Source organism: Marmota flaviventris, chromosome 3, assembly GCF_047511675.1.
Source record: "Marmota flaviventris isolate mMarFla1 chromosome 3, mMarFla1.hap1, whole genome shotgun sequence".
NCBI classification, from domain to species: domain Eukaryota; kingdom Metazoa; phylum Chordata; class Mammalia; order Rodentia; family Sciuridae; genus Marmota; species Marmota flaviventris.
Window position 1 is genome coordinate 81,603,887 of NC_092500.1, and position 15,560 is coordinate 81,619,446.

At 39.5% G+C, this 15,560-nt stretch overlaps 1 protein-coding gene across 1 annotated transcript in view; it reads left to right on the forward strand.

Moving 5' to 3' along the window:
* Positions 1–15,560, forward strand: part of Tmtc1 (transmembrane O-mannosyltransferase targeting cadherins 1) — a 267,820-nt gene that overhangs the window by 212,090 nt on the left and 40,170 nt on the right. The window contains exon 12 of the mRNA XM_071610020.1: positions 109–252. Within this exon, the coding sequence (XP_071466121.1) occupies positions 109–252 (144 nt within the window). The remainder of the gene's footprint in view (positions 1–108; positions 253–15,560) is intronic.

The following is a 15,560-nucleotide window of genomic DNA, read 5'->3' on the forward strand; positions in this document are numbered from 1 at the left end:
AATAAAAGAATGCAATGTTTCATTGGGGTTGTGGCTTACCTGAGGGGAAAGAAGCAAACTGTGCCTGCCCAACTTAGGAGTCATGGTTTCCTATTTCCACTTTTTCAGATTGTATCCACGGCACGCAAGCGCCCTGAACAACCTTGGAACGCTGACGAGAGACACCGCAGAGGCAAAGATGTACTATCAGAGAGCTCTCCAGCTCCACCCGCAACACAACCGCGCTCTCTTCAATCTTGGGAATCTCCTTAAGTAAGTGGAACACCATTGATCAGGTGGCTTTGTGATTTTAAGAAACCCTTTCTTGCTGGGTATAGTTGTACAAGCCTGTAATCCCAGCAGCTTGGGCGTCTAAAGAAGGAGGATCCCAAGTTTGAGGGCAGTCAGCAACTAAGCAAGGCTCTTGTGATTTAGGGAGACCCTGTCCTCCCAAAAAAAGGGTGGGGGCTGGAGATGTGACTCTGGGTAAGCCCCTCTGGATTCAGTCCCTGGGAACCAAAAAAAAATTAGAACCCTTCCCTTCTTAATATTCAGGTCTTTTCCTGTTGTCACCTTTTCCTAGAGGTGAATAATTAGGGTTTTTAAACTTTGGGAAGCATAATATTCATCACAATTAATTCTATGTGTTTCCCAGAGTGTCTTTCTGGAAATACTGGTTCTAGGAGATGTTTGTAGAGTATAAAGAGATAGGGATTGGAAAGGGTTATATGGCCAAATAAATTTATGATTTGCTTAATTAAGCAAAGATAGTTCTTTTATTACAAGAAGCTGTAATGTGCTGATATGTCTTATGAATCTTTAAGAAGGAAACTCGGACAGACACAGCATTTTTTAAAGTTTTTTTTTTTTTTTTTTTTTTTTTGCTTGATAAGGCATTTCCCAAGATACATATTATATAATATGCTTTGGGAAAAGCAGCGTTCTCTAAAGATGTAATTTAATGGCATATGCACAATCCCAGAGGCATGTCTGGGATTAGTAGTGGTGACTTTTGGTCTTAGGAGCAGCTCTCGGCCATGATCACTGATGTTAGATTTTTACTCACTGTCCACATAAAGGTTGGCAGTGTGATGAGTATCCTTTTGCATCTTTTGTTTTATTAAGGTAAACTCTAAGCATGTGGGTAATGGGCCGGACAATGATAATAGTAATAATAGTAATAATGGTGGTGGTTTTAGAATATAGCTCTAAACTTAAAATTTTTTAAAAATCAGAAATTGAAATTTACAAGGTGAAAATGGCTGGAATCAGAGGTAGTGATATATTTACCTGGGTATCAGAAGGCTGTCACTCCACATGCTTACTGACTAGGCTACTGAGCATGTCTGACTTCCTCTCCAGTACTGTGCAGGCTCATGGCTTACTTTGATCTTTTATCCTCTTCCTAATAGGATGGTCTTCAGTGTCTCAGTAACACAGTATGATGTCTCTTCCTTACCTTCCTGATTGCTTGTTGACTTCAACATATTTATGCACATGTTAGTCCTTTCTATTAATGTGTGTGTTTATTTAATCTCATTTGAACAGAAGCATTGGGGTGAGTTTATCACAAAATAATCTGATATAATATGAGCTGATAGGTGCCATCTAGATCTGAAGGTTTTTGTTTACAAATGGCTTTATCTGTTTGGTTCCATGGTACACACCTGTAATCTTATCAGCTTGAGAGGCTGAGGCAGGAGGATCACAATTTCAAAGCCAACCTCAGCAATGGCAATTCAGTGAGACCTTGTCTCTAAATAAAATATAAAATCGGGCTAGGGGGCTGGGGATGTGGCTCAAACCGTAGCGCGCTTGCCTGGCATGCATGTGGCCTGGGTTTGATCCTCAGATATTGTGTCTGCCGAAAACTAAAAAATAAATATTAAAGTTCTCTCTCTCTCTAAAAAAAAAAAAAAAAAAAAATTGGGCTAGGGATGTGGCTCAATGGTTGAGTGCCCCTGAGTTCAATCGCCGGTATCCCCGCCGACACACAAAAAAAGAATGGCTTTATCCATCTATTGGAACACAAAATCAAGAGAATACTATCAAATAAAGTGAAAGAAATAAAATATAGATCAACAATAAATTAATAAACTTTGCTTTTTAAATTAGTTGACATTGTCAAAGTCTGACAAAAACTGAGAATGATGAAAACCAACTGAGAATGAAGAGAGGTACAACTGCAGCAGGAAAAAAAGAAAAAAATCACTGCTACTAGGAAGCTTCCTTTAAAAATAATAACAAATCAGGCCAGGCGCACAGGTGCACACCAGCCATCCCAGAGGTTGAGATTAATCTCAGTGGATTAAAGTAATGTTAATAGCTAATATTTACATATTACCTTCATTCTACATGGTATTATCATCCTTATCCCTGTTTTATAGGTGAAAAAAACAGGACTCTAGAAAACTCTCAAGACCTTTATCTGGGCTGTGGCCAACCTAGGATTGAATCCCTCTCTTTGGATTCCTTGTCCTATTTGCTTTCTATTCCCTGTATTTCTCAAATAGTTCTATGACCCCAAACTGCACAATATTAAACTATTTAATGGCATGCAATTGCCTAACTGTCTTTCCTAAGGAAATAGTAAAGTTGGTTTATGATGCTGAAATTGCATTGCCCAGTGACAGAGAAAGGTGACCCGGAAAACAGCAGGGCTAATCTACATTTAGATAGCTCCGAACTTTACTTCTACGTACCTTAATATATTTCTGAACCAATGGCAATGGGTCAAAAGCAAGAAAAGAATAAGAATATTCTAAATATGGTATGACATGATCTATTTTACTATTTAAGATTTATGCCCTCTTTGTCTCTTGAGATAATGTTGGAATTATTACAATTCACTTTTTAGAACTGTATCTTTTCTTTTTAATAATCTAGAAGTTAATGCTCATTCTAAGAACCTAAGTTATCAAGCAGCTTAGATTTGCTCTAAGAGGAAAGCTGTGTCATTATTCTTGTTTTATAAACAAGGATCTTAAGATTGGAAGATTATGTGACAAGGTTCCTCTTCCATAAGGCAAAAGAATGGAACTTGGGTCTGTCTGACCTGGTACCCCTGACCTTAAGCACCATACTTTAGTGCCTCCTTGTGGCCCAGCTCTAAACTGCAGAGAGCCTAGAGCAGCCCAGTAAAAATACAAGGAGTCAAGCAAGTAATTTAAAATTCTCAAGAAGCCATATTTTAAAGCATAAAAAAGTAAGAGAAAGTTTAATAATACGTTTTATTTAACCCCAATTATGATTTTATCATGTAGTTAATATTTTTAAAAATTTTAAATTTATCATAAAATTTAAAATATTAATGCATTCTTCTTTATACTAAGTCTTTGAAACCTAGTATCTGTTTTACACTTATAGTCTGTCTCAGCTTAGCTGTCTATCTCAGGCTAGCTGTATTTTAAATGTGCAACAGCAACATATGGTCAGTAGCTATTATATTGAACAGTATAGACATTTAATAATCTTGACTTTGAGAGAAATATGAGACTTTGTTCAGGCCAGAAGGTCTAAATAAGATGTGATTCTGTCAGAGAATCCTGGCAATATTGCAGCAACTCATTTGAATTCTTGGAATTATATGACAGACAGCTTTTCACAGCAGTAGACTTTACTGAGTGTTATCCAAATATATTTGGCCTCTTTCATGCCTTTTCATGGGACTTGGAAGCTAACCTATTATGATTCTGTGCAGCACATTTACAGCGTGAGAGATTGATAAGGACCAGCTTTCCGTGCCAGCATTCTTAATTTCTATTAATTATTGTTGGCTTTGCTTAGAACCTAAAACATCCAAAAAGAAGAAGAAGGAGGAGGAGGAAGAGGAGGAGTGGGGGAAGGCAAGAGAAAAGAAAATAATTTGTAAGAATAGCATGAAAACTTTATAGATGAACAGAGCAGAAGTCCCTGATGGCTCAAGAGAATGTAATAGAATATTTAAATTAGAGATATAGGAAAATATTCCTGTGAGTGATTAAATAGTTGCTTGTTACTAAAGCAGAAGATTAAAAGAACTTGTTAAAGAATCAGGTCATACCTCCCCATTACCACCACTACCTGCCATTCACATTCAAGGATAGGGGTGTTAGAATAAACCTGTTAATCAAAACTAAGAGGGAAAAATGTAATAGAATATCCAATAATTGAACTATATAAATGAATTTGATGACAACATACATTTTTACACTGTTCCTGAAGAAAATGGAACTTCTAAAGAAGTCTAGGACCCAAAAACAAGGATACTATTATCTTTATAATAAATTTGAATGTTTAGGATATGCTTCCTCACCATGTTGGTATTAGCCACACACCTTTTTTTTTTTCTTCCATGAAACAAAATTTTATACATTCAAGATAATTCTGTCCTCCATTTTTTAACTGCAGCTCCAGAGTGCGCAAAATACCAGTTCAATGGATAAAGAATGCTTTACAAAGCCCTTACTGCCACCTGAGAACATCACCTGTGAGTGGCAAGTGCTGTGCTCCCCAACCACACCCATGGTGACCTGGTAGTCCTCAGGTTACTTCCCCCTTATCTCTGGTCCCAACCCACTACACTTTTCTTCCCCTCATCTCTGTCGGTCTCATATCTGTCTTGTCCCCATCTTGCAGCTTTTTTTAAAAAATATTTTTAGTTGTAGATGGACAAGATATCTTTATTTAGTTTTTATACAGTGCTGAGAATTGAGCCCAGTGCTTCACCTGTGCTAGGCGAGCGCTCTACCACTGAGCCACAACCCCAGCCCCCATCTCGCAGCTTTGTAAAGCTCAGTTAACCACGTCTGTCCTCAACACTACCAATCAGCACTATTTTGTACATTCTTCTAGACTATCAGGCTCTGGAGCTCCAGGGCAGTGACTGGCACTTGCCAACCTACACTACCATCTTCATTAGTTCAGTAATTCTGGTGATCACCCAGTTCTCCTGCTTCCTTCTCTCCAGCGCACTTCATTTCTGTTCCACAGTGGTCATTCACCAACATGGCCCTGCCACTTTCTAACCATGCAGACCTTTTGGTTCTCTAGTACCTAAATTCTGAAACATTCTTCTTTGACCTGGACCCCTTACCTCTGCTCACCCTCTCTTTCTCCAACTCTCTCCTTACTACTTCAAAGGGGTTGTAATTGTGACCTATCACCTCCTAGCTCTTCTCTGTGCTCAGTTGTCTTCTTTACCTTCTGTGGTATTATTCTCCTCTTATTTGCTCAAGCCTATTCCATACTGTCCTTAGAATCTCTGTTCTCTGATTTTTTTTTTTTTTTTTTTTTTTTTAGGAGAAGGGATACCAGGGGATTGAACTCGAGGGCACTCAACCACTGAGCCACATCTCCTGCCCTATTTTGTATTTTATTTAGAGACAGGGTCTCACTCTTGCTTAGCATCTCGCCATTGCTGAGGCCGGCTTTGAACTCAACATCCTCCTGCCTCAGCCTCCCGAGCCACTGGGATTACAGGCATGTGCCACCACGTTTCTGTTCTCTGATTTTTATGTTCATAATTTATAATCCCATCTCTGATACATCTGATATATTTTAAGAATGTGTGACATGCCTCTTTCACACCTTGATTATCATTAACTGGCTTGATCAGGGTGACCTAAAACACCCCATTGTCTGTATTTTGTTTTCCCTAAACCAGTATTGCTCAATGTTTTGTTTGTTTGTTTTGTTTTTTTCCTCATGATCACTGCCTTCAGGATATGAAACTTTAAAAAATATTTTTTAGTCCCCCTTTTTGCCCAGTTACTGAGTAAGATTTATTAGTTAGGGTTGAGCTTTGGAGACCACAAATCCTGGTAAATGTGTAAGACAATTTTTTGCCACTACCGCCGCCTTGCCCAAGAAGTGGTGTCTACTTCTGTGGAAAGCACGCCTCAGATCATCATCCAGTCTGTCACATGTAGGAGGAGAACAACACAGGATCCTCACAAAACTCTGAAGAGAGCATCATGGGAAAAAACCCAAAATCAAAAACAGGATGGAAGTTAAGAGCTATTAGATACTTATCCCCTGTGTTCTTTTACGAAAGCTCCTGTTTCCCTATTGCTTTGTCCTTTGTTCCCTTCTTCAGTGTCCTGTGCACATACACGCAGAAGGTGACATCATCCCTTCACTTGGGCTGAAAATTATTACAGCTTCTTTTCTCCCTACCTTAAAATATTTGCATGTCCTTCTGCATTTGCTCTTTTGTTGGATAGAATTACCTTACCCTAATGAGGCTAGTGTTTATACCTGTGTCTTTGTGGGTTTTTTTTTTTTTTAATCAAGACATACTTAGCAGGGAATAAAGTATACACGTCTTAAGTGGTCGGGATGAAGTTTTACAATTACCACAAATAACATGGGTAATTTCTACCACCCCAGAGAGACCTTCAAATCTCTTTCCAGTAAATCTTCTCTCCTCCAAGGCAATGGTTATTCTGATTTTCTTTTTCCACCATAAATTAATTCAGTCTATTTTAGAACTTCTTCCATAAGTGAGTGTTTAATATGTACTATTGACATCTCTGTATTCTTTCATATAGTGTAATTTTTGAGTCTTATTTATTTTGTTCCATGGGTTTTTTTTTTTTTATTGCTGAGTAGCATTCCACTGTATTCATATGCTGTAATTTGAGCATTCATATTCCTGTGGGCGGATACTTGGTTTATTTTTGGTGTTGATTGTTAGGAGTGAAACTGTTATGAATATTCGTGTCCCATTCTGTATACTTCCATTTTGCGGGGGGGGGGGGGGGGGGTAAATACACAGAAGTAGAATTGTGGGTAGATATGTCTTTCATATTTTAAGAAGTTGTTAAACAGTTCTCCAAAGTACTTGTTACATTTTCATTCCATGGGACACAGTGAGAGACCCATTTGCTCCATGTCCTTATTAACAGATGGTGCCTGTTTATCTTCTTTATTTCAGCCATTGGTAGTCATTGCTATAAAATCCATGTGTTTTCTTTCTCTTTTTCTCTCCTCCCTCCACCATTATCATGGGCTCTCTCCTAGGTCCAAATTCTTCCCATTCCACAAACTTCCTCATTCCCCAGACTGCCCTGGGAAATCCTCCTTAGAGGAGCTACTTCCTTAAGTTGTTCTCTGAACTCTGATAAAATTGCAAGAGGCGCTGTTGGCACTCGGTGCTTCTCCTTTCTCCCCACCTGTTCACACAGCTCTCTGGTGGGGCTGCTCTCCAGTTCTTCCGCCCTACTTCCTCTGAAGTGAAGAATCTGACACTGTAGGCCTCCTTCTGTTTTGAAGCTCTTTTTTTTTCATTGCTTATATTATACTGCACCATTTTGTTCTTCTGTATCTAACATCTAGTCTTCTTCCATCCTTCTTATAAACTTTGAGACCCCTGAGAAATTCATTTTATGTCCATCGCGTGTGCATACAGAGTCCAAGCATCTTAGCATTCAGAACTTTCCGTAATCCTGCCATTGTCCTTTGCATTTTCTGCTCTTCTCACATCTGTGTAAACCCAGACACCAGCTCCGTGGACCGCTTGTCACCGTGTGAGAAAAACTCAACCCACCAAACTACATTTACTAAGACAGTTACCAAGGCCATAAAGTTAGACTTCTTTAAATGTAGTTTCATTTACATTTTTATTATTTTATAATTAGTTCCTGTCCAAATGAATTTGATGTTTTCCTGCATCTCCATGATTTGAAAGTTATTTATATATAAACAGATTGCTAATTGTTAAAATATTTTTTGTCTCTTTCCTCCACACCTACACTCATTCATACCACGATTACTAATGAATAAAGGCTGAGTAGTTTTAAATCCATGCATGGTTTGCAAGGAAAGTATTCTTTCCTCAATCTTTTTTTTCTCTGATGGCTGCCATAAACCCTGCTGCGTGAGGACAGAGCTACACAGGAAGCACTGTGGGTGAAAGCAAGCTCTAAGGAACCCCCAGGTTTTGTTTACATTCTTTTCAAGGAATTGGAATGTCATTTTCTTTCTGTACATAAATATTTCTAGCAGAAGATAATTAAACAGGCCAGACTACTTTGTCAATTATAAGAGTTTTCAGTAGTCTCCCATGTCCTGAAAATCTTTTTCCCTGCTCCTCTGCTCACCTAATCTTTCCCAGATTCGTTTGTAATCTAGTCCCTTTTATTTAAGCCCCTCTGCTGCAGAATTACTTGAGATATATGTTAAAGAAGGAATCATTCAATTAATGTATAAGAGTCATGTGGATAATTATTAGAAATTTCTTTCTGCACACAATGTCTTAACTTTAGAATTTCAGGCACCTCAACTATTTATCTTAAACCCAGTGGGAGATCCACTTTGCCCTTACACAGGAGCTAAATTTGGTATATAGGTTGTTGAAGATGATCAAAGGACTTTCAAGTCTAAAAATGCTCTATATAGGCCAGGAAGAGAAGCCAGAAGGGCCCAGAGAGGAATGTGCTCCATCTTTGTTTCCTCAGGTTGAGTACACACCTGCCTGTGCCGGCAGGGTCTGTCCCAGGAAGCACGTGGGCAGGTGAAGCTCCATTCCTGGACACTCCTTTTCAAGTCTGCCAGCCTCCCTCCTATCTCTGCCTTCTGCAGACACCCCAGTGCCCCCACCTCACGCTCTCAGGCCACATCACTTATCTGCCAGGAAGCATGGCAGAGCTCTCTGCCCTCACCTTCCTGCCACCCTCCTCCTCCAAGTGAAAGGAACAACAGTACCTGACAGTGACATAGCACCTGACAGTACCTGACAGTGACACAGGACTTCCTCATGCCTCATGAACTTGTTCATCTGGGTCAGTTGGAGGACAGACACTGTCACTCTCCTATTACACACAGGGAATTGGCTAGGAGAGGGTCAGAAGCCTCTAAGCTGTGAGGTGGGACCTCTGCATCTTGTGCTCCCTCTCACAGCATGCTGCTGCCTTCCTGGCCCCTGTGTGCCCTTTCAGGACTAGCAGCTGATAGAAGTTGGTGAGTTTGAATCTTAGCTCCGCTGCATATTCATGTATGACCTTGGGAAACAATTTTATCTCGCATTTCCTCTGATTATTCACGTGTATACTGGAGATAATACCAGTAACCATGTCCTTCAGGATTACCAAGTATTGTAATGCAGTTAACATAGGACCTAACACCCACTAAACATGAAGTAAGGCTTAGCTAGTCTTAATTATTTTCAACGCAGGGACATAATTTCTCTTTTCCGATTGGAAGCTCAGCTTCTTGGTAGAAAATTAACAATGAATCGGTTACATAAAGCATTTGTTACCCGTGCAGTTTAACAGTTTTAGGCAGTCGTCAACTTCTTTGAGTCTCAGATTCCTTCTCTTTTAAGATGAGAGGACCAGGTGATCCCACAGAGCTCTCTAGCTGCAGTACTGTGGCTTTATGGAGGAATACAGATTTCTAGTCTCCTGACTGAAGTGTAAATAAAAGACAACCAAAGAACTTGAAAGTCCGTTTCTCTTCAGAGGCAGGGCGTGTATTGTAACAGCATCCTGCCTTTGCTGAGAAATCAGTCGGTGAAGCTTCTGGTTGAAATTGCGGGTGGGAATCTGGCTGGTGAGTGGGGAGCTCACATTTATTGTATCCTCCTCTGTGAATCACACCACCTATGCTGTTTATTCCTCCCTCACAACGACTTGGGGTGATAGATTAATATGCACACTTCACAAACTCCGCCACAGAGGCTCCTAGGGATGAAGCATCTAATCCAAGTCATCAGCTGGTGAGGCAGTCAGCCTGAGCCTGAAACCCAGGACGTGCATTAAACCATATCATCAAAGCATCCTTTCAGCTAAGGGGCAAATGATTCTGGCTAAACTGGGATTTTCTCAACTGCCTTCTCTTTCAGGTCCCAACCAGGGAGCATTGTTTTTATGGATTCTTCCAATCTCTTCTTGGGTTTAGCGGATTGATTTGTGTGTACTTAAAAATAATGCTGACTTAGAACTAGTTTTGTACCTGGAAGTGATGCTGTCTTGGGACTAATTTTGAGCTCAGGAGTGACACTGGTTTGGGGCTATTTTTTTCCAGCCCACCTCTGTGTCCCTGTGGCACAGAACTAACTCCACATGTGCATGAACAAAGCCACAGTGGTCAGGTGTCTTGTGGCTCGGGTGCAGAGCGGACAATGAAGATGTCAAGAGAGGTTCCAAAGGAGTAAAGAAGAATCAGGACTAGCATTCCTGGGACCCTCTCTGTGCCAGCCCATGTGAGGTCTTTTGTAAGCCCAGGCCCATTTCTGCTGCTGAATGACTAGATGGGCCAGAATTTTCTATCTATTCACTCCTCAGCTTCCAGTTTGGGGGGCCAGGAGCCAGGGGGTAGTAATCTGCTCCCTGAATTTTAGCTATAATGAGTATGATTGTGAATTGGAAAGAAATTCTTTTTTATTCCTCACTATCCCATGAATGAGTTCTCCAGACCATTGTGTGTTCACATCTGTGGAAAAACCCAGCAGAAAAACTAGGGTGACCCAGTAAACTAGGTGCTGTGTATCCACTGAACTGCCCAGGACCTGAACCTAAAGCTATACAGAGTGTACCCTGTTTTCTTCTCTTTATGAATAGGAAAGACACTAGGGCCATGGAAAAATGTGTGCTTTAAAAAGATCATCTCAGTCAGACATTTACAACTTGACTTTCACAATTCAATTCTTTGGAAGAGCTAGTAAAAATCTGTCTGCCAAGAAAAGAAAGAAAGAAAAAAGAATATCATAAGCTTTTTCATTTGTGAGAGAGATCATTTCTGGATCCAATAACACAACAACAAAATACCCGAACAAAGGAATAGTAAATAAGAGGCTGCCCAGTGCTCCAAGTTCACACTGTGGTTAATGAGAAATTTTATTGCTGCCAAGTGGATCGCCAAATCCATTTATTTCTGTTACTGGCATTTCCTCAATTCTCCCCAAATGTCAAGACTTTTTTTTAAAGCAAGCATCTGCTTTCAGTTTAAATGAATGTGTCATAAGATTCTAGACAGGAATCCAAAAAGTTTTCTGAATTGACAAACCTAACAGGTCCTTAATTACTGAAAGAAAATGTGGCAAAGCCTTATTTGCTTTTGCTAAATCTCTGTCATTGAGATAGAGCCAGGAAAGTGAGAGGAGGCAAATGTTTTTACTTAACTCACAGGAAAAACAGTTTCACTGCTGTATAACCAAAGGGAAAATTCCCTGTGAAACTACAAATGTTTAATGTCAAAATTTGCACGTTTTGAACAGGATCTAATTTCTGCTTAATGTTTCTTTCATGAAATCAGTGACGAAGATGTTATGGGTCCCAGGAACCCATTCTCGGGAATTTTAGCCTTTTGGAAGTTCCTCTGGGAAACTTAAAAAGAGCTGAGTTTTGCAGCAAAATATTAGAAGGTTTTTATTTCTGTTATGATGCTTACATGGATAACAGGATAGAGAACATGTATCCACAGTGTACATTCACAATTGAGCTCCTAGGAAAGGAAAATGCCTCTTCCAATTGCAGAGTTCCCCACCTGCCCCCATCCAGCCTCCTCACCTCCCTTGGCAGGCAGAAGTGTTTCTTGGCGGGCAGTTCAGCAGGCCACAGCTACCTTTTCCTTCAGTTCAGGTGGTCCCATGGGTTTCTTTCTCCCTCTTTAGCCTTCAGCATCCTGTTATATTTAGTGTTTTATTGATAGGTGAATCCCACATACAAGTCAGGGCAGCCATGTTCTTAAAGACCATCTTCAACAGAATTGCCTGAGGAGCTAAGAATAATGATTCCTGGTCCCCACCTAAGATCCACTACATCTTAGAAGACCCGAGATTCTGCATTTTACTAAACACCTAGAAATTTTTTTTACAGGGGTGGGGGTGGGTACTAGGGATTGGACTGAGGAGCTCTCAATCACTGAGCCACATCTCCTGCCCTATTTTGTATTTTATTTAGAGACAGGGTCTCACTGTTGTTTAGCGTCTCACCATTGCTGAGGCTGGCTTTGAACTCAAGATCCTCCTGCCTCAGCTTCCCAAGTCACTGGGATTACAGGCATGTGCCACCGTGCCTGGCAACACCTAGGAATTTTTAAGCACTAAACTTCTAGCAGTATCAATCTAAGAGAGAAGTACAGATAAAATAGGTTAGGTCATGGATGATCACCATTTATCAACCAGTAACTGCATATGGCAGACAAAGAAGTTCAGGGTGTGCTGAGGAGCAATAGAGATAGAGGGGCAAAAGAGATAGGCTACCTCTTACCTGTTATCTTACCTAAATGGGGACCCTAATAGTTTCATCCATGCCAGTGGAACCCCCTAACAGAAGCTCAGAAAGGCCTTCGTGTCACATGAATTCCCAAAGGAATTCACAGTGTTCTTTTCATGACTCCATACTCATAGTGTGTCCTTGGCTAGTTGCACAGGGTGTGTACTGAGGTTTGATTTTATCTACTTGTTCACAAATTATGACCTGATTAATTCAGGTGGTTTTCTAAAGAATTCTGAGAAAACACATGTAGACATGGTACCCTATATCACATGCTTGGTTAGTTTAGACAAAAAATGTTATTTTAATATTTTTTTTCCTCTTTTGGATTGACCTGTCAATTCATTTCAAATGGCTAAGGAAGTAGTCTCATATAGATAAGACTTATACTGATAATAGGCTGTTGAGTTTCCTAAATTATTTCTTATAGAGCCAAAATGAACACATTGGGAAATTTCAGTACTGTCTAATGCTGGCCTAGGGGTGATCTGTACAATTCAAGTATATTGGTAATTCCCATTATTAAGCAAGTTCACACTATTTGAAATTTTCTGCCTCTCCTGTGATGCCCACCTCCTTTGTACATGGAAATAACTGTCTAAATCTTTCTTTTATGAAAAACTTCCTTGCCAGCTAAGGAAGAGATTCCAAATGCCTTGGTTCTTTCTTGCCTGAGCACTCATCTGTGATCATCACCCTGAAAAATGCTGATCTGCTCCTTTCTGTGGCCCATGTGGCAGCTAAGTAGTTTCTGAATTCTTTTTAGGCCTGCTTACCTCGACATTTGCCTTAGAGTAAGCCTGCCCGGGGGAATGATTCTGTTACTGGTGTCACTTTCCACTTGATAGACACCGAAGATTTAGGTATATTAGCACATCCCGGGTTGTGCTAATAAGTACACAAAGAAAAGTTACTCTGATATTTAACCTAAATTTTTTCTAAACAACAAAAAAGGGGGAGGAGCTAGTTTTCAGTAGGTGATTTTAGAAACATTAATTGAACTAATAAAAGCCAACAGTGGTTAAGCACTTAACAAAAAAGCCAAAATGGATATAGTATCTACTGTGTACCTGACACACAGAGAAGTCAGACAATTTGCCTAAGCTGGTAAATGGTAGAAGTAGAGTCAGAGCCCAGACCTGGTCTTTGAGCTTGTGCTTTTAACTGCTGTGTAGTCAGGGTACATAAGCTGCTTCAGAGCCTGGAAAGTACTGACTGTATATATGTGTGTGTACGTGTCTCCGTTAAATATATATATATATATGTAGCACATATATATGTGTGTATAAGAAAGGTAATATATATGTATAGATATAGATAGACATAGATATAGAATTGATAAAGATATAGGTTGAGTATCCCTTGTCCAAATGCTTGGGACCAGAAGAAGTACATTAGTTTTTCTAGTTCTTAGGATTTTTTAAATACTTGCATAGGCTTTACGAGTTAAGAATCTCTTGTCCAAACATCTGAAAATCAAAAAGCTTATGATTTTGGAGCATTTTGGATTTCAGGTTTTCAGATTTAAAAATACTTGACCTGTGTAGATATAGAGATAGATACACATACACAGACCTTCTTTATTTCTTTTTTCTAATCATGTTATGGGCTTAGGATCTTTGATGAGAGGACAGTGCTTTGAGCCAGGCAAGTCAGGGAAGGCTTCACTGGGAACCAGAAGTTAAGTGGGGAGGAGGGAAAGGCCCTCTGTGAAGTGCTATGGTAAGGACACCAGGCAGAGAGGGACAAGACCTGGGGCAGGTCCTTCCTCTTTGCTCGGGACCAGACATTCCTTGAGGCTCTCGGAGTCTCACTTTCATCACTATAAATGAGGGAGGTTGGTATATTCATAATACTCAAATGTGGATGGTGATCATATTCATATGGAGGGCTTCCTCAGAACATGAAGGTCTGTTTAAAGCACACCCAGGTGACTTTAAGTTACTGTGAAGATGAAGAATCAATGGAGCAGGTGATCTCTTAGGTTCAATAGAAGATATGCCAAAATCCACCCAGTCTGGTTGGAATAGTGGGTCCCAGGGTGTTTGTGGAATGTCAGTCAGAACCAGATTGTAGAGAGTTTTGATATTTTCTATCTGTAGGCAATTGAGCATTAATGAAGATTTCTACCTCAAGGACAATGTTGAAAGCAGTCCTCATAGAAAACTTTCTTTGAATTGTCTGCATGTAGTACAAAGAGAAGAAAGAGTAACTAGAAGCAAATGTGTAAAATAAAAGTGTGAACTGAGGTGTTAACAAGCAGACAGAGTAAGGTGCACTGTTGATGGCAGCAGTCTGATAGTACTATAGGAATCTCTCCCCTGTGTTTAAATAGGGGATAATTATCAGAGGAACGTGTGCTACAAGGTGTATATGAAAAAGAATGCTACTAAAATCTGAAACAGTTTGAAATTTCACATGGTAATCATGTTGTAAAGTTCTATTTGGACGAATTAACTGCTGTAAATTATTATGCCAAAAGCATACCTATGATACAAGTTCCCACCAAATGGTGAGCAACAGGACTGTAGAAGAAATATACTCTCAATTTGTCTCCCTTGTAGAAACAAAAACAAAATTACTACTTATGGATTGTTTGGACTTTCTTTAAAAAGCATTGCAAAGTATCTGTCAAAGTGGCATGTGACATCTGTTAGTCTGACCCTTGGTGTCTAGTGATTCTCAAAAGTTCCCAGACAAACCAGAATCATCCAAAAGTACAGAGCCAAGAGGAAGAATCCTTGCTGCCAGAGTTTTTGCATATTATAAAACTCTCATCACTGAGCTGATCACATGATGAAACATTTTTCTTGAAAGCAACAAGTTCCTTAAGGAATTTTAGAGATACCATTTTTCACAAAGAAATCTGAGTTCCTGTGAATAACTGTGATGATAACTTTTCCATTGTGTCACATGAATGTTAATGGACAACCTCAAGTATTTGCATTCATAGACCATGATAAGTGGTAATTAATCTTGCTGAGTTCATTTGTAAAAAGTCTCAGTTTCCATTTTAACTGATATAAGTTATGACAAATGAAAACCATTAAATCTTTACTATCATTTCAGTAGTTATTTTTCCCTCTTCTTATTTTAAAGAGTATCTGATTAAATAATGCCTTATGAGACTTAATTTCAGCCTTCATCTCCTCTAAGTCTGCATCTTCCTTTGGACTTTAGGATGATTTCCAAATTTAACATTTATAAAGATTTATGAAATCATCAGAGGAAGAGTTCTGCTAACCATAAAATCAATGGTCAAATTACCAGGATTAAAACATACATTTGCATTAAAAAAATGAGCAAATGGAAGAATTACTTCAAGGTATAGTTTAGAATAGAAACCTGAATATATGTAATCCTAATGGCTTCCATAGACGTAAA